General features: G+C 42.1%; 1 protein-coding gene across 6 annotated transcripts in view; it reads right to left on the bottom strand.

Moving 5' to 3' along the window:
* LOC128692826 (phosphatidylinositol 4-kinase beta fwd) overlaps positions 1-20,791 on the bottom strand; it is a 652,994-nt gene that overhangs the window by 91,197 nt on the left and 541,006 nt on the right. For 5 of the 6 annotated variants that reach the window (XM_070092189.1, XM_070092187.1, XM_070092190.1 and 2 more), the window contains exon 3: positions 7,153-8,505. In XM_070092189.1, coding sequence (XP_069948290.1) covers positions 7,153-8,505 — 1,353 coding nt within the window. Of the gene's footprint in view, positions 1-7,152; positions 8,506-16,220; positions 16,256-20,791 lie in introns of all 6 variants that reach the window. The other variant, XM_070092191.1, reaches the window with a different exon arrangement.

Genomic DNA, 20,791 nt, shown 5'->3' on the forward strand with positions numbered 1-20,791 from the left:
TTACTAGTAAGCATAAGTCACCTTATGTAATTTTCTTATTTACCATTGTTTGTTTAAACATTAGCTGAATTGATACTTTCTCTGTCCATATTATTACCTCATATTTTTTAAAATACTATCAATTGATATTACCTACTAAAATTAATAATTATCATTTTTACTATAATTTCAATTTACTCTTAACATTTTTGACATTTAATAACCATTACTTGTCTAATTACCTTTACCTGTTTTAATACCACATTTACTATCTTAGAGTACTCTTAATTACCTTTTGCTGCCATATAACCTCTAGTATAACTACCAGTGCAATATTGAATGAAATAAACATTACTTTTTCACTTTTTTGTAATCATTATTACTTACTAAAATTTTATTAAACACCATATTTACTACCAGTCAATTTTACTTTTGTACATTAAACATTATTTTATACTTCCCATAACATTTTGTTGCCAAATTTTCAAGTTTGTATATTCAACTCCAACCTTTATATAATCCTTTGTACCTGTGTACCATCTTACTATCATATTATAACCAAGACATTACCATTGTTATTTTTTACTATTATTCTTTTGGTACTTTAATTGTGAATTATATTTTGTCAATTTAAATCTAGTTATACTCTTGATCTTGTCAACAACCTATACCAGACTCTAGTGCAATTGCAAGTACCATTTCAATTTGTATTTTTATATTATAAGTTTATATTATAATTCCTACTCTAAGATTGTTTTCATATCTTAGTGACTATATTGTGTGTGCAATTAGTGTATATTTCAATTATATTATTGTTCAAGGCCCTTAACAATCTTTTGCTAACTAGTACCAACTACCTCATATATTTTTTTTTTCTACTTTTTTTATTCTTTTGCTACCTTAACTTGTATATTTTATCTTGTCAATTTAAATCTAGTTATACTCTAATTCTTGTAAACAACTTATATAACACCTTAGTGCAATTACAATTGAGAGTCTTGTGCCTTTTTTATATTATTAGATTAAACTCAGTTGTACTATAGTCAATACCAAGTTCATTATATTAGACCATATTGCAATTACTAGTGAGAGACTGGTGCTATTTTTAATTTGTATTGTTATATTATTAGATTAAATCTAGTTGTACTATAGCTCATTCTAGCTCAAAACATAAGACTCCACAAAAGTCATTATATTAGACCTTAGTGCAATTATTTGATTACCACTTTATTGTTCACCACAACTTATATTAGTCCCTTTTATATTATAATTTTATATTATAATTCTAACTTTAAAGAATTACCTTTAAAGTACTACCTACTATCATATTCCCAAGCTCCATTATTTGATCATCACTTTATTTGTTCACCACAAATTATTTTAGTCCCTTTTATATTGTCTCCTTTATTTTAGCTTTAAAAAACTACCTTAGCTCATTATTTTTACATTTGTTAAATAATTCAGGTGCTATTTTTTTTTTTAGCTTTAGAATATTTACTTTATTTTTTACTTAATTCTAACTATAGATTCACTACAAATCTTATGATTACAAGCATTGATCCTGATACCAACCTCTTCTTTAATGACTTAAATGATTCAAACAGTTACTGTAATTACTACACAGCAGAACAATCAAAGGCACTTCTCAGAGCCAACAACAACATAACTATCTTTAACTACAATATCAGATCTTTAAGCAAGCATTATGATGACCTCCTAGCATTACTAAATTCCTTGCATGCCAATATGTCCATCATTACACTAACTGAAACCTGGCTAAAGCCTGATACTACAGATGTCTATGCCATTCCTGGTTACACAGCCATACACAACTGTAGGCCAGACCAACAAGGGGGTGGCACAGCTATATACTACTCAGACCAACTAGAATGTATCACTAATACTTGCACAAGGGGTGAACATGGGGAATATATAATAGCTAAATTCAAATCCAAATACCTACAAAAACCTCTCACAGTGATAAACATATACAGAGTTCCACAATCAAACATTAGCCAATTTAGTCAAAACCTAGGAAGTATGATAACTGATGCACGCATGAACAAAGATCACTTACTACTCTCAGGTGACTTCAATATAAATCTCCTGCAAGACCAGGACCCACACATTACTGAATTCACAAACACAATGAGTAACTGCATGTTGCTACCAACTAACAAAACCTACAAGAGTTACAGAGACTAGTGTTTCCCTACTTGACCACATCTGGACCAACACCATATCCCCTTTAAAATCAGGCATAATTACAGATAATACCACAGACCACTACCCTACTTTCCTCATAACTCTTGGTAAAATACCCCAAGACACTACTAAAGTCACCTTCAGACTTCACAATGAGGCAGCCATTAATAACTTCACAATAGCAGTAACAAACATTGACTGGCACACTGAGCTAGAAATCTATACAGGTATTGACGAATGTTTTAATAATTTTCTAAAAAAGACCCAATACCTTTATAACAAGCACTGCCCTAAAAAAACTAAACAGATGACAGCTGAGAGACTGAACAGTCCCTGGCTAACACCCAGCATTCTCAAATCCATAAATACAAAACACCGATATGAAAAACAGTACAGAATGGGTCACATAACCAGAGACCAAACAAAACGTTACTCGTCAATCCTAACCAGCCTGATAAGAAGGGCAAAAAAATTGTAATATGAGAACAGATTATCCAACTTACGAGGTGATATAAAAAAGACCTGGAAGACCCTATCAGAAATTCTGGGAACAAAAAAGATATCACGACATAGCGAAATAAAATTAGCAAAATCAGATGAACCCCAACTCCCACCAACAGAAGAGGCAAACAGACTCAATGATTTCTTCTCCACTAGAGGTCAAAACCTTGCCAATAAAATCCCAAGCTCAGATACCCCACCAAATGACTACCTCACTGGCAACTACCCGAACACACTGTTCCTAGCTCCGACTAACCCACATGAAGTCTCCCTTATTATCAACGCACTGAAAAACAAGGCAGGAGATTTAAATACCTTACCACCCTTTATATACAAAAAAGCGTCACAAGTACTATCACCAATCATTGCAACACTCTTTAACAAATCCATTGAATCCTCCACCTTCCCTACAGTTCTCAAAATAGCAAGGGTCACCCCAATCCATAAAGGAGGAGACCAAACAGAGTTGAATAACTATAGGCCAATATCCAATTTACACCCTCTCTCAAAAATCTTCGAAAAATTAATTCATAAACGAATCTACTCCTACCTCATCTCCCAAAACATTCTCAACCCCTGCCAATTTGGATTCAGGCCTAATAAAAATACTAATGATGCTATTATACACATGCTAGAACATATATACATTGCAATAGAGAAAAAAGAAGTCCCACTGGGGATCTTCATTGACTTACGTAAAGCTTTTGATACAGTTGACCATGACTTGCTCCATGTAAAATTGTCACACTATGGTATTAGAGGGCACTCCCTCAACTACCTCAAGTCTTACCTCAGCAACAGAAGCCAATAATGTATGTGTACGCAAATGGGGCAAGCTCTTCCGCACAACCAATTACAGTTGGTGTCCCACAGGGAAGTGTCCTTGGCCCTCTTCTCTTTCTCCTATACATAAATGACCTACCAAATGCTTCGCAATTACTCAAACCCACACTTTTTGCAGATGACACTACATACGTCTTCTCTCACCCGAGCCCAGTCACGCTAGCCAATACTGTAAACACCGAATTACAGAAAATATCTACCTGGATGAGGACTAACAAACTTACACTAAACATTGACAAAACCTACTTCATTCAGTTTGGTAACAGAGCTACAGATGTACCTCTTAACATAAAAATAAACAGATCACCTATCACAAAGCTAACAGAGGGAAAATTCCTAGGAATCCACCTCGATAATAGACTCAAATTTCATACACATATACAACAAATTTCTAAGAAAATTTCCAAGACTGTAGGCATACTATCGAAGATACAGTACTATGTTCCACAGTCAGCCCTCCTGGCCCTTTATCACTCTCTTATTTACCCCTATCTCACCTATGGAATTTGTGCATGGGGCTCAACAACAATTAACCATCTCAGACCACTAATTACCCAACAAAAGGCTGCAGTTAGAATGATAACAAATTCTCACTACAGGCAACACACTCCACCAATATTCAAAACACTCAACCTACTCACCATACAAAACATCCATACTTATTATTGCACCTATTACATACATAGAACACTGAACTCTGATATTAACCCTCCCCTCAAACATCTCCTTGCCAACCTCAACAGAACACATGACCATAACACAAGGCACAGATCACTCTTTGATGTTCCTCGTGTCCATCTCACGCTATGCAAAAACTCAATGCACATAAAAGGCCCTAAAATCTGGAATTCATTACCTGTAAATATAAAAGAAACACTACCTGTTTATAAATTCAAGTCTCTTCTCAAAGATCACTTACTCACTCAAAACCAAATAAATACTGAATAACTGAACCTTATAAATTGTATATCCTATATGTTACTCACAATTATATCACACAAATGTTAAACCTAGGACCCAATCTAACTTAATTAGTATTTTTTTAAATACACTACCTAACAGAATACTCCATTCGACTGAATGTACAGCAATGCAAGCAACCATATGACCTATCTTTGTAATACTCATTTGTGCTTTATAGTTATCTGTTTACAATAATGTTTTATCACTGATTTCATCATTGCTTAGTTAATCTTAAGTTAATTTTAAGCCAGCCCGTAATGCTATGCATATAAGTGGCTTTGGCATGCTGCTCTTACCTGTATTTTTTGTACCTCTGTATGTATGCTTAAATTACTAAATAAATAAACAAGGTTGTGTAGGGTTTCTTATACATCCTGGACAGTTCGGCCACACTTGTACCACTTTCATATTCTTCAATGATAGTTTTCTTAAATTCAATCATATTTCTCACCTTCTTTACCACAGGCTTGGCACTAGGAGCTTTCTTTGGAGCCATGGTAGCTTATTTAGTACTTGCAAGCACTAAAATAAATGGAATATTATGAAATATTTCGCTGGAGCACGTAAGGGGACCTTCGCTCACTGGTAAAGAATGCCAGACTGGCTGCCGCCCCGGCTCACGCCGTGGGTACGCGGCCCGGACGAACTACGACTCACGAGTCAACCTATGAAAAGCGAGTCCATGTTTATACGAAAATACCCCTATGATTGGCGAAATTTACGATTGCCGGGAACTATGAAAAGCGGGGGACCACTGTACTTGGGAGTTGACGTGTCGGCGGATGGAATTATGAAAGATTGATGACGGAAAAAAGGTGAGTGGTGCGTTGAGGTATATGTGGAGACAAAAAAACGTTATCTATGGAGGCAAAGAAGGGAATGTATGAAAGTATAGTAGTACCAACACTCTTATATGAGTGTGAAGCTTGGGTTGTGAATGCAGCAGCGAGGAGGCGGTTGAAGGCAGTGGAGATGTCCTGTCTAAGGGCAATGTGTGGTACAAATATTATGCAGAAAATTCGGAGTGTGGAAATTAGGAGAAGGTGTGGAGTTAATAAAAGTATTAGTCAGAGGGCTGAAGAGGGGTTGTTGAGGTAGTTTGGTCATTTAGAGAGAATGGATCAAAGTAGAATGACATGGAGAGAGTTTAAATCTGGAGGGGAAGGAAGGCGGGGTAGGGGTTGTCCACGAAAAGGTTGGAAGGAAGGGGTAAGGGAGGTTTTGTGGGCGAGGGGCTTGGACTTCCAGCAGGTGTGCATGAGCGTGTTCGATAAGAGTGAATGGAGACGAATGGTATTTGGGACCTGACGATCTGTTGGAGTGTGAGCAGGATAATATTTAGTGAAGGGATTCAGGGAAACCAGTTATTTTCATATAGTCGGACTTGAGTCCTGGAAATGGGAAGTACAATGCCTGCACTCTAAAGGAGGGGTTCGGGATATTAGCAGTTTGGAGGGATATGTTGTGTATCTTTATACGTATATGCTTCTAAACTGTTGTGTTCTGAGCACCTCTGCAAAAATAGTGATTATGTGTGAGTGAGGTGAATGTGTTGAATGATGATGAAAGTATTTTCTCTTTGGGATTTTCTTTCTTTTTGGGTCACCCTGCCTCGGTGGGAGACAGCCGACTTGTTAAAAAAAGAAAAGGAAAAAAAAAACTAGAAACATATTACATACCAATTTAACTTAGCAGCTACTAGTCCTCCATATATTTCATTGTAAACACTTGGTCTACACACCCCCTACCTTTCCTAAAACCACCTTGTTCCTCTGTTATCCTACTCTCTGTCTTACTCTTAATTCTTTCAATAACTCTACCATACACTTTACTAGGTATACTCAACACACTATTCCCCTATAATTTTTGCACTCTCTTTTGTCCCCTTTGCCTTTATACAAAGAAACTATGCATGTTCTCTGCCAATCCCTAGGTACCTTACCCTCTTACATACATTTATTAAATAATAGCACCAACTACTCCAAAACTATATCTCCACCTGCTTTTAACATTTTTATCTTTATCCCATCTATCCCAGCTGCCTTACCCCCTTTCATTCTACCCACTGCCTCACGAACTTCCCCCACACTTACAACTGGCTCCTCCTCTTGCCCTATACAAAAAATCACAGCTTCCCTATCTTCATCAACATTTAACAATTCCTCAAAATATTCCCTTCATCTTCCCGATACTCTCCATTTAATAATTCTCCTCTCCTAATTTTAACCGTCAAATCTATTTCTTCCCTAGGCTTCCTCAACTTATTAATCTCACTCCAATAATAATAATAATAATAAGTAACAATTAAAAATCAACTTTACTGAAGATGGGCTGTCCAGCTTTATGTATTTCAAAAATCCAATTCCAAAAACAAAGAAAAAACAAAAATGCAGAAAAGGGCCTTGGCAAGTGACTTCCACTTACACTTGTAAGTGGAAGTGCTCATGATGATCATCAAATAAACATCGTTCATGAACAAAACTTGCTAAAGACCTGCAAGTCCCATTTAATGGGAAACACACAGCTATTGGATGCCAGGAGGTGCAAGACTGTAAAGAAACTTGTACTTTAAATTCATACACCAGTAGAATGCATAAGCAAATAGGAAGGTTAATAATGAATATCATGATGGTAGGTCCACACCAACTAATGTTTACTTACCTTAACTCATCTGAGAGAATGAGGTTTTTTAATTTGGTGCCATGTGACTTCTTTCTCTGGTGAGATGTATCTGCAGAGAAGGCTTCTAGCAGCCAGGCACACTGCAGGGCAAAGGTGATGTCATGGCGACACAAGTGAACCAAAAATGGGTGAAGCACTTCGGCAATCTCAAAGGTTTGCACGTACATGTTGACCAACTGTGGTAGGAAGAAGTGAGACTCGCTGGGAGGCATGCTGAAGAGGCGGTTACCAATATACTGCTGCACTCCTGGCTCTTTGCACTTGTACAAATATGACAAGGCCATGGACATATCAAACATCTTGCTCTCAAATAATCTTAAAAGTAATGATGGCTTTTCATCCAATTTGGTTTTTATAGGAGCACTAACAGTAATAGTGCTTGTGCCTGCAGAACCACTACCACTGTTACTACCTTTAACACAGGAACCACTGCTAATATTATTTCCAGCAACACCAGCACAATTACTGCTGCTTTTGGGAACAGCACCTGTACAACTGCCAGAACTTGCAGTACAAATTACATCACTTTTGGTATTGGTCACACAAGAACTTACACCACTATTACTACAACCTCTACAACCTTCTGCACTTTGTTCTCTGAATTCAGTACTCAAACATTTTATTTTCATTTCACCATTAGGTTCAGTAATTTCTGGGGAACACTTATGCACCTCAGTGACATCTTGCAACTGATTTACAAGATCTTTGAGAGGGGAGTGAGAAGGGCGATCACAAAGACTAGTGTCAAGAGGAGAGTCCATACTCTCGGTTACTGTTGTGTCACTAGGAGAGATATCACCAGCATCTTCAATGAGAGTCTGGTCTCCAAGATCTCCCCCTTCACTCACTGAATCTAGCTCCGGCTCTTCCATGTTTGTTTCACTATCTAAAGTTTCTGAGTAAACACTTTTCACTTCACAATCTGAGCCAAGACATGCAACATCTAGACAGTCTGCACTTCGCGCTCGCTCTGCACTCGGTTCTCTTGTATTGTCTCCCTCAGAGCTGCAGATGCCAGAATCGTCTGAACCCAGGCTGGACTGGTCGTACTGATCCTTCTCTTGTTTGACCACCACGGGATGGCAAACAGTCGAGGTAGTCACCAAGGTTCTGGTGCGACAGGAATCACCTTTCAACTTGAAGCTGGGAGCATCAGAAAAGGTGAAGGAAAGACTGGGTTTGAGAGGAGGATTATTTACAGGTGGATGCTGAGGTGTATCTCCACTCTCTACCTCAGGAATCTTCTGCAACACAGAATCCAGGCTGCGGTTCCTCTGGTGGCACCCACTGTATGTTAAAGCTGGTAAAGGAGGCAACACAATGCCCATAGACCTGAAAATCATCATAAAATTAGTTCATCTGGTAAGTTTCACTATCTACCAGTGTATAGCATTTTTTTTTTTTTTTGACAACAGCAGCATGGACTCAAGTATTGGAAACATAAGGATGAAATATAAAGGCAACACTAGGGTAGAAGCAACATACAGTAGTTGACTCTTTGATTACATGGCCCCTGAAAATGCTAATTAATCAAGATGCATTTGAAAAACTGCAACCATAATTTGACTTGCACTGAAAACTCCCTGACATACACCATAATTTGTAATGGGCTCGAGAATGACACATGAAACTTCAGATGACTGCTAGGTGGGTGATTTCCACTCCATGTTAGCTTGGATCTACTGAGTGGGACCATTATTTTTAGAGAAAAGCCCAGCACCACCCCTGTCTTGTCATCCCACCCACACTACCTACACCTGCTGTCTGGAAGTGTCCTCTGACTAACCTAGTATGTCCAGTGAATGAATTTTGTACTTTTCAATGTGGGTTATGTATATAAATACCTGAATATGTATATAGTGTTCAACATATTTCAAGTGCTCTTCTACCTCCAAAGTTTGGTGTGAGGTCAACTAGTTAACCAGACTATTTATGCTAGCAGCCCACAGGCCCATACAAATTTCCCAACCCAGCTGATCCAGCACTTATCAGGAAGCTGTCCAGTTGCTCCTTAAAAACTACTATCTTTGTTCCAATGGAATTTCTGATCTCTACTAGTAATATGCTGAAGAATTCACCAAAAACTCACACTAAGGAAAGGAACCTTATGATAATGTTTTGGCCCATCCCAGACCATTATCAAGTCCAGAATGGACTGAAATGCCATCATAAGATTCATGTTCTAAGTGAAGGTTTTTGGCGATTGTTCCAGCTAAGGTACAGTGATTTTTTATTCTTGGACCACAGATGATGACAGTGCTCCCTAACTGTTCCAGTGTACCCACTCCTCCGTACTGGGTTATTTAAACACTTCCTTCCATATCTTTCACTCTGTTAAGTTGTTAAAGAAGTCTGCATGTTTAAGAATAATGCTCTCTAACACCTAACATGTATACAGTAGGGCGCTGCTTTACAGCGTTACGCTTTACGACGTTCCGCTAATATGGCGATTTCAAATTATGACCAAAACTCTCTATATGGCTCCCCATCTTTCTAATATGGCACGTGACACACAGTTTGTTTACATTCTCCATTATTATTATCAAAAAGAAGCACTAAGCCACAAGGGCTAAACAGCGCTGCAGGGTAGGAAAGGAAGTTTTTCCAAATACAAGAGGGTATTGGGTGGAAGAATGGGGGAGGGGGGATCAGTAGGTTACAGAAAACAGCGGGGCAAGGGATAGCGCAGGGTAGAGGGTAGCAAAAGATCAATGTAGAAAGGGCTGAAGGTATCATCAGAGTTTGCGAGGTAAGTCAGTTGTCAAAAAGTCAATGAGAGGATCCGGATGAAAGGTGGGTCAATCAGCGAGAAGGGAAGGTAGAGAGCAGCGGAGCGAAGATGACGTTGGAGGTAAATTCTGCATGCTCGTTGATAAAGTGGGCACTCTAACAGAATGTGGCTGACCGATAATGGAACCTGACAATTCTCACAGAGAGCAGCAGGGTGCCTCTCCATGAGATATCCATGAGTAAGACGAGTATGGCCAATGCGGAGACGGGAGAGAGTAGTCTCCCAACCTCGGCACTGGTGACAAGAAGACGGCCAGTAACCTATACGTGGTTTAATAAATTGAAGTTTGTTACCGAGTAGAGCAGACCAACGTTGTTGCCAACGGGTGTGAAGGTGGATAGCTATTGCAGCAAAATAGTCCGTAAATGAAACACCTCTATATGAAACTGGTAGGTCATGTACTGCTGACTGCGCAGCAGTGTCTGCCTGTTCATTGCCCTGTACATCAACATGACCAGGGACCCAACAAAAAATAATATCCTTATGCTTCGTAGAGATGTGGCATAGCCAAAGTTGGATACGGAGGACTAAGGGGTGAGGTTTATCAAATTTCTGTATAGCCTGTACAGCCCTACGGGAGTCTGAGACAACCACAAATGATGACACAGGCATAGATGCAATACGGATAACTGCTGCAAGAATGGCATACAATTCAGCGGTAAAGATACTAGCCAAAGATAGTAAATGCCCTTGTACGATGCTGTCCAGAAACACTGCTATGAATCCTACGCCGTCAGAAGACTTAGAGCCATCTGTGTACACTGCAATGGCATGAGAATGAGAGTGGAAGTGGTCAAGAAAAAGAGAGCGGGAAGCTACCATAGGAAGTTGGGCTTTCAAGCAAGGGAGTGAGAAAGAACAGACTCGAACAGCTGGAACTTCCCAGGGGAGTAGGGAAAAGTGAGATGCTACATGAACATAGAAAGGTGGTAACTGAAGAGAAAAGAAGAGCGAATGTAGGTGAAGAGAAAAGGGACAGAGCAAACAGGGGCAGCAAACAAATAAAGAATGTCTTCTAATATCAGTGACCATTCTATAAATGGAAGGATTGCGGAGATCATGAGAGCGTACACAGTAGTGAAGGCAATGGGCATCATGGCAATCGGATAAGGATGGAATGTTCGCTTCTGCATAGAGGCTCTCAACAGGGTAAGAGTGAAAAGCACCAAGGAATAAACATAATCCTTGGTGATGAATAGGGTTGAAGCTAGAGTAGCAGGAGAGGCAGCTGAATAGATCTGGTCACCATAGTCAAGTTTCGATAAAATGAGGGTGGAATGTAGGTGAAGGAGAGTTCGATGATCAACTCCCCATGAAAGATGAGCAAGGGTTTTAAGAAGGTTCAGCCCACTATGACAAGCTGTCTTCAGAGAGGTAATGTGAGGTTTCCAGGATAACCTATGGTCAAAGAGGAGGCCTAGAAACCTGACTGTATCACGTTCAGGGATACGGGTGCCATAGAGGTATAAAGGATGATCGGAGATGACAGAGCGTCTAGTGAAAGTAATTTGGTGAGTTTTGGTACTGGAAAATTTAAACCCATGTGTGGTGGCCCAATTGGAAACACGGTCAACCGCATGCTGGAGAGAAACTGTAATGAGGTGACAGTCAGCGCCTGCACAGGCAATAGCGAAGTCATCAACATAGAGTGATAACCAAATATTGGATGGAAGAAGAGAGGCCAAATCATTTATAGCAAGGAGAAAAAGTGTTGCGCTCAGAACACATCCCTGGGGAACACCTTCAGCTTGGATAAAGTCCGGGGAGAGCACATTATTAACCCGAACACGGAAATGTCTGTCAGTTAAAAAGTTCTTAAGGAAGGATGGTAGATTGCCTCGAAGGCCTAAGGGGTGGGCTTGGGCCAAAATATTATACCTCCAAGTTGTGTCATATGCCTTCTCAAGGTCAAAAAATATGGCAATAACTGAGTGGTTATTCGCAAAGGCATTACAAACATACATATCCAAGCGTAGTAAGGGGTCTATGGTAGAACGGCCCTTACGAAAGCCATATTGAGGAGTGGAGAGACTGTTGTGTGTCTCTAAATACCACACTAAATGTCTATTTACCAGGCATTCCATCACTTTGCAAAGTGCACTGGTAAGAGCAATGGGACGATAGTGGGAGGCTTCATGTCCCGTAGCACCAGGTTTGCGGAAAGGGAGAACAATGGCAAATTTCCACAGCTGTGGAAGAACTCCTTGTGACCAAATAAGATTGAAAAGGTGTAATAGGACTGCAAGGGCTGACTGATGTAAATGTTGTAGCATATGAATATGAATGTCGTCGGGCCCAGCTGCCGATGATCGGCAAGCTGAGAGTGTTGCCTCCAGTTCCTGAAGTGTAAAAGGCACATTATACTGTTCTTCTCTGAGAGAAAAAAAGTCCAAGGGTGCTAACTCTCTGGCAGACTTTGAGGAAAGAAATGAGGGGCATAGATGGAGTCCCCTGAGAAATACGGACCAGATGATTGCCAATTTCATTGGCAACATCTAGTGGGTTTGCTATATCAACACCGGCAACCCGCAGAACAGGAGCCGGGTCAGGAGAATATTTACCACTCAGTTTTCGTACTTTTTTCCAGACTGCACTCATAGAGGAAGCAGAGTGGATGGTGGAGACATAATCTCACCAGCAAGTCTGTTTAGCATCACGGATGACATGGCGAGCGATCGTACGCTTCTGCTTAAAATCAAGAAGTATCTGCGTGGTTCTATTGTACCGGCACCTGCCACACGCAGCACATTTCAAATGTACTGCACGAGCACAAGCAGGAGACCAGCAAAGCACGCATTTCTGAGAATGCCTGCCCAAAGTTTGGGGTATAGAATGAGAAGCTGAGGTTAAAACGGAGGACGAGAAGAGGTGTAAAAGCTCATCAATGGAGGACGAAGAAGGAACCTCACTAAAAACAGTTGTGAGTAAAGGTTCCAATTTGCCTGATCAAATTGCCAGCATGGGTTACGAAGAGGTGGTGAATATGAAGGGGAAGCACATCCGAGAGAACAGACCAGGTGAAATCTAATACGGCAGAGGAAGAGCAGACTGAGAGATCGATGCAAGACAGGGTATGAGTCCGAGGATCAAAATGGGTGCGAGTACCTGTATTTAAAAGATGGAGGGGGTGGGTAGCAAGAAAAGCCTCTAACTGAATGCTACGGGAATCACAGTGAGACCCCCCAGAGGAAATGATGGGCATTAAAATCGCCAAGTAACAGAAGTGGTGGCGGTAATGACGAAACAAGAAAGGCAATATCCAGGATAGATAATGCCCGAGAAGGAGAGAGATACAAAAAACAGAGTGTATACCACATATGCAAGTGGATACGGGCTTCTGTGTAATGAAGCAAAGTATGAACAAATAGCTGATGGTACGGAATATCAGTGCACAGAAGGGCACTTTCATTAAAGGTCGAATCAGTAAAAGGATCTGAAGAATACAATAAATTATAGCCTGAGATGGGATAGATAATGGCAGAGTGTAATTTTGGTTCCTGTAAGCAAACACCAACAGGGGAAAACTGGGAGAGCAACATCTGAAGCTCACCCCGATTAACCCTGAGGCCACAAATATTCCACTGTAAATAGGCCATTATTCGCAATGATAAAGATACCTGAAGTCCGCAGGTAAGGGTACCTATGGACTAGAAGGGTTAGAAAAGTCCACATGCAGTGGCAAAGGAAAACGTTCAAGTAGTGAAAGAACTGTGCGTTGTGAAGAAAGGAGTTGTGCAGATGGAGAAGAGGAAAGAGAAGGAACAGAGGGTGGATCAGTGTCCGTTGATGGCTAGGTCTCTGCAATATATTCAGAGATTGCTTCAAGTGTTTTGGAGTTCAGAGACGTCGTATGGGAGACAATATTGGAGATGGAAGGAGGAGGAGTTTGAGTAAAGATCGGAGCTGTAATGGACTGTACCAAGGTGGGGGGGGGGGCCATTTGGAATCGAAAGAGTGGAGGGAACTGGAGACGTGTGGGAGGGGACAGAAGAGGCAGAAACCCGGGAGGTGGCAGAAAAGGAAGAAACTTGGGAGGGGACAGGGGAGGAAGGCACAGTATGAGGAGGAGCATGAACATCCACACTTGTAACGGAGCCAGTGAAAGGGGAAGACCTAGGTACAGAGACTGGGAAGGTAAAATGTGGAGGTGGATGAAGGGAAGGAGGGATTAATGGAGACTTGTTGGACCTCTGAGAAGTAGAGGGATGATTGGGAGGAGGCATCGTACGAGGTCTTGTCGACACCAGGGCCTGTGAGAGAGAACATGAGTAGGGGACGTCTGAGCCCAGGACAGCAAAAGAATTAGATACAGGAGTGACTATGGGACTGGCAAGAGGCTGCAGAAGATGTGACATAAAAAGTGGGGTTCGTTTTGAAACGCGAGAATAAGAAACACGGGGTAGTCTCCCTTGGAGGTGGAGACGAGAAACTGCCATAGCATAAGGGAGACCTTCTGCCTCTTTGAGGCAATGAATTTCCCGCTCATTTAAGTAGACCTGGCAACAGCGAGAGTACGAAGGGTGAGCCTCATGACAATTAAGGCAAGAGGGAGGTCGACTACAAGATGTATTAGAATGGTCATCGGCACCACAGACTGGGCATTCAGCTATAGATCTGCAATATTTTGCTGGGTGGCAAAATCGCCAGCAATTCCTACACTGTTGTGGTGTAGGGATCACAGAGGATGGGAGTTCACGGCTGTCAAAAGTTAAACGAGCCACATTGCAAGGGTATCATCTTTGCCCGTGGGCAGGATGAACATAAGTGTCTACCTTGAGAATTGGGAGATCTTGGAGTTCAAGCTGTTTGAGAATGTCATTGCCACATGTCTGGAAATTCTGTTGGACTATGGTATGGGGCAGAATAACAGTACCACTAAAAGAATTGAGGGAATGATGTTTTTTGATAGTGATAGGAATAGTATGGATATGTGAATGAAGAGAAAGATCATGAGCTTGGGTAGAATTCTGGACTGTGATGATGCACGTACCACTCTTAAGAGCATGAAAGGAAATATCTCTACCAACGTGGCATAGGAGCACTTTGCCAATACTATGGTCAGAAAGAGAGGCAGTAGAAGAATTCGGTCATAAAGTAAAGAATTTAGTCCATTGTTTGGTCTGAAACTGAGTGTGGAGAGGGAGTGCATGACATGTCGGTCTTTTCAGAGTAGAATGGGAAGGTAATGAAGTAACATCGGCAGGAGATTGTCGTTGCCATTTAGAATTGGGACCAGAGTCGGTCCGATGTGAGACGGGCGATTCAAAAATCATTGCACCATAGAGGGAGAGGCTGGAAGCATAGTCAAAGGAGAGCGGAGGTCAGACAAATCGAAGGAGTCAGTGGAAGCCCTGGAACCTGAAGCGGGTGAGGAAACAGCATCAAAAAGAAGTACAGGGGCCTTAGGGGTGTCCAAAGAGTGGCCAAAAGACGAGGCGAGGTCAGAACAGGGTGGGGTAACAATAAGGGGCCCGGGTCTAGCGGGGTCATGGATCTGAGACTCCATAATTAGGTTACTTCTTTCTTTTTGTTTTTAAGAATAAAAAAGAAAGAAAATAAAAATAAAAAAAAGAATAAAAAAGGGGGGACCGGAGAGGGATAGTTCCTAGGAGGAAAGAAAGGGTCAGAAATCTTCCTCCATGCCAAAGAGGACCTCAGCACCGCAAATAGCACCATGGAACCCGTGCCATACCCTACCCTTCATGCCAGTAAACCAGCAATCCGGGATAGCAACCTCACATCTACCGAGCTACCTCGGCGGACAAAAGAGAGGGCAGCCAGATATCCACCACAAAGCATACCTCCTTCAGCCACCACCCCCAGAATCTGAAAGGTGGCTTCCAGACATACACCCGTCGCCCAAAAGACACCCAAAGCCACCATCCAGGATACCGGAGAGGGAGAGGGACATCCCCAGGCTATCCAGATTCCACGGCAAAATACGCCACTGCCAAGAACCTCAACAGAATGGGATGGACCCCGGTACCCTTCCCCCTACCTAAGAACTAGTGTGCCTGTGGGAAAAATCCCAAAGGCCAAAAAGAGGAAGGGCAAAAGGGAGGGGTGGGGAGGAGGAGGAGGAGGAGGAGGAAATGAAAAAGGGGAGGATAGGATAGGGAAGGGGGGATTGGGGGGTAATTAGGTTCGGTCTGAGGAAGGAGACCAACAGGTCCAATTCCTCAGACCAAGAGCCTCTTCACCATGCCAAGGAGCCCCCCTTGAAGAGGGCAGGCCGTCACTAGATGGCAGTACTTACCTCAACAATGCGGGAGCGGTTGTGGCCGCTTCCACCTGTCACATAATGATATATTTTATTCATTCTAGAGTATATATCAGGTGTCTGTGTTATTTACATTGTTTAATATGTCATAACAGATGAATTGTGATAGATAAATAAGCCGTGGAGTTGATATTAGGGAAATTATTGAAGTATTTTGCCGTGCCTGGAATTCCACTGGAATGGATTAATTGCACTTCAATTAATTTAAACAAGGAAAATTCACTCTGCAAATGAGCAAATCCGGATGCAAGCAAGGTCACAGAACGGATTAAACTCGTGAGTGGAGGTTCCACTGTATAGACATTTTGCTTAATGCATCTATGATATTTTTTTCAAAATTATATAATAAACATGCTACATAAAATATAAACATGATGAATATATCCACAGTAGAATAAATTAACATAATTATGAGATGATTTTCCAGTCAGACTGCCAGAGTGAACTAAAACCATGTGCGTTTCACTGGTTTGTTGACAAACCTTGCGTGTGTGCGTCCATCCGTCCGTCCCTCCCTCTGTCCCTCCCTCCCTCTCTCTCTCTCTTTTTTTTTTTTTACACAGGGTTTGACAAGGTTAGGATCCCTAGTTTTATTGACAAGCCATTTACAGGTTAAGGATTCCTAACTTTATTGGCAAGCTAAGTGCTGTTACCTACATATGCTCATTTGAAAGCATTTTTATTGTTATGAGACATACAAGTAGGGAACAGGATGAAGTTGGAGCCATCTGTGGGCCAGCATTTTCATGTGATCAACTGACTTTATCTCGTTGACATCATTATGCTGTACGAATGTGTTCCATACTCGAGTCATCCTGGGCATATATGATCTCAGATGGAGTGATGTTCTGGAGAAGAGTACAGCCAAAGTGAAGTTGCTGCTTTCTGCCCGTCTTGTGGCATAAAAGCTTGTTTCACGCTGTCCTCGAAGTGGATCCAAGTGTGGTACTTTGACAATATTGGACTTGTACATAACAGTAAGGCCACACACATCCCTCCTATGTTGAAGGCTCTGCTGAAATGACAGAGCTATCCCAGATGGGTCCAGGCGAGAGATGAGACGTCTTGCTCTGTTCTCTACTCTGTCAAGCAGTCGCAGATGAGATGGGGGAGGGGGGGCAGACAAACCAAGAAAGTGGAGCATACTCAAGGTGTGAGCTTACTTGTGCCTCGTACAGAATCTTGCAACCCCTACTGTCAAGCAGATGCGAGATATGGCGAAGTGCTGTAAGCTTCCTGGCTGCCTTGTTTGCAATATTTACAACATGGTTCTTCATGGGTAGTTTGGAGTCAAATTTCACCCCAAGGATATCAACTTCTTCTCCAGGTGCCAACACCCTCCCATTCATCCTTACTACTGCACCAGCATTGCCATCATGGTGCCTAGAGACGATCATCATCTGCGTTTTCTCAGGTGCAAATGTTACTTGCCATCTATTTCCCCAAGCTGATATAGCTCTCAGCTCAGCTCTCTCTCCCTCTCCTTCTCTCTCTTTCCCTCTCTCTACCTCCTTCCCTCCCTCTCTCTCCTTCTCTCTCTTTCCCTCCCTCTACCTCTCTCCTTCCCTCTCTCTCTCTCTCTCTCTCTCTCTCTCTCTCTCTCTCTCTCTCTCTCTCTCTCTCTCTCTCTCTCTCCTTCTCTCTCTCTCTCCATCTCTCTCTCTCTCCTTCTCTCTCTCTCTCCTCCTCTCTCTCTCTCCTCCTCTCTCTCTCTCCTCCTCTCTCTCTCTTCCTTCTCTCTCTCATCTCTCTCTCTCTCTCCTCTCTCTCTCTCCTCTCTCTCCTTCTCTCTCTCTCTCTCCTTCTCTCTCTCCTTCTCTCTCTCTCTCCTTCTCTCTCTCTCTCCTTCTCTCTCTCTCTCCTTCTCTCTCTCTCTCTCCTTCTCTCTCTCTCTCCTTCTCTCTCTCTCTCCTTCTCTCTCTCTCTCCTTCTCTCTCCTTCTCTCTCCTTCTCTCTCTCTCTCCTTCTCTCTCTCTCTCCTTCTCTCCTTCTCTCTCCTTGGTGGCCCGGTGGCCTGGTGGCTAAAGCTCCCGCTTCATACACGGAGGGCCCGGGTTCGATTCCCGGCGGGTGGAAACATTTCGACACGTTTCCTTACACCTGTTGTCCTGTTCACCTAGCAGCAAATAGGTACCTGGGTGTTAGTCGACTGGTGTGGGTCGCATCCTGGGGGACAAGATTAAGGACCCCAATGGAAATAAGTTAGACAGTCCTCGATGATGCACTGACTTTCTTGGGTTATCCTGGGTGGCTAACCCTCCGGGGTTAAAAATCCGAACGAAATCTTATCTTATCTCTCTCTTCTCTCTCCTTCTCTCTCTCTCCTTTCTCTCTCTCTCTCCTTTCTCTCTCTCTCTCCTTCTCTCTCTCTCTCTCCTTCTCTCTCTCTCTCTCTCCTTCTCTCTCTCTCTCTCTCCTTCTCTCTCTCTCTCTCTCCTTCTCTCTCTCCTTCTCTCTCTCTCTCTCTCCTCCTCTCTCTCTCTCTCTCTCTCTCTCTCTCTCTCTCCTTCTCTCTCTCTCTCTCTCCTTCTCTCTCTCTCTCTCTCTCTCTCTCTCTCTCTCTCTCTCTCTCCTTCTCTCTCTCTCTCTCTCTCTCTCTCTCTCTCTCTCTCTCTCTCTCTCTCTCTCTCTCTCTCTCTCTCTCTCTCTCTCTCTCTCTCTCTCTCTCTCTCTCTCTCTCTCTCTCTCTCTCTCTCTCTCCTTCTCTCTCTCTCTCTCTCCTCTCTCTCTCTCCTTCTCTCTCTCTCTCCTTCTCTCTCTCTCCACCTCTCTCTCTCTCTCTCCCTTCTCTCTCTCTCTCTCCCTTCTCTCTCTCTCTCCCTCCTCTCTCTCTCTCTCTCTCTCCTCCTCTCCTCTCTCTCTCTCTCTCTCTCCTCTCTCTCCTCTCTCTCTCTCCTCTCTCTCTCTCTTGCTCTCTCTCTCTCTCCTCTCTCTCTCTCTCTCCTCTCTCTCTCTCTCCTCTCTCTCTCTCCTTCTCTCTCTCTCTCTCTCCTCTCTCTCTCTCCTTCTCTCTCTCTCTCCTTCTCTCTCTCTCTCTCTCCTTCTCTCTCTCTCTCTCCTTCTCTCTCTCTCCTTCTCTCTTTCTCCTCCTCTCTCTCTCTCTCCTTCTCTCTCTCTCTCTCCTTCTCTCTCTTTCCCTCCCTCTACCTCCCTCTCTCCTTCTCTCTCTTTCCCTCCCTCTACCTCCCTCTCTCCTTCTCTCTCTCTCCCTCCCTCTACCTCCCTCCCTCCCTCCCTCTCCCTCTCTCCCCCTCTCTCCCACTCTCTCCCTCTCTCTCCCTCATTCGTTTATTCATTTAATCTCGTTTACTCACCTTTCACCCTACATTAAGACTACAAATATTTTAAGGTAAGTAATGAGTGTACTGTATATGCATTTTAATGCTCTAGGGCACTTTAAATGCCTAGTATGTTATGTGTGGGTTACATAAGAAAGGAGGAACACTGCAGCAGGCCTGTTGGCCCATACTAGGCAGGTCCTTTACAATCTATCCCACTAACAAAACATTTGCCCAACCCAATTTTCAATGCCATCCAAGAAATAAGCTCTGATAACTCTGTCCACTCTCATATGTAAGTCCCACTCAAATCCAACCCCTCTCACTCATGTATTTATCTAATATATTTGAAACTACCCAAGGTTTTAGCCTCAATAACCCAACTGGGTAGACTATTCCACTCATCAACTAACGTATTTCCAAACCAATACTTTCCTACATCCTTTCTAAATCTAAACTTGTCTAATTTGAATCCATAACTGCAGGTTCTCTCCTGGAGAAATATCCTCAAGACCTTATTTACATCTCCTTTATTAATACCCATCTTCCACTTGTACACTTCGTCTAACAAGTGAATGTAATTTAAGGGTCTTCAATCTTTCTTCATAAGGAAGATTTCTAATGCTATGTATTAATTTAGTCATTCTACGCTGAATGTTTTCTAACGAATTTATGTCCATTCTGTAATATGGAGACCAGAACTGAGCTGCATAATCTAGGTGAGGCCTTATTAATGATGTATAAAGCTGAAGTACAACCGCCGGACTTCTGTTGCTTTCACTTCTTGATATAAATCCCAACAATCTATTTGCCTTATTATGCATGCTTAGGCACTGCTGTCTTGGTTTAAGATTGCTGCTTACCATAACCCCCAAATCCTTTTTGCATTCTATACGGCAAAGTTCAACATTATTAAGCTGGTAGGTGCTAGGGTTATGGACATCCGAGCTTCAGAACTTTACATTTATCTACATTGAAATGCATCTGCCACTTTTCTGACCACGAATTGAGTTTGTCTAAATCTTCCTGAAGTTGTGAGACATAAACGTCTGAATCAATTATCCTACCTATCTTTGTGTCATCAGTAAATTTGCTTATGTCACTAGTAATTCCCTCCTCAAGATCGTTTATATATACACCTGCCATCCGACTTACGACTGAGTTCGGTTCCGAGAAACCGGTCGTAAGTCGAAATGGACGTAAGTCGAACTTTACTACTGAATATCAATATCACATTTTTGTAATGACTTTATTTTATTGTTTTATTTT

The sequence above is a fragment of the Cherax quadricarinatus genome, chromosome 38 (genome assembly GCF_038502225.1).
Source record: "Cherax quadricarinatus isolate ZL_2023a chromosome 38, ASM3850222v1, whole genome shotgun sequence".
Taxonomy (NCBI): Eukaryota; Metazoa; Arthropoda; class Malacostraca; order Decapoda; family Parastacidae; genus Cherax; species Cherax quadricarinatus.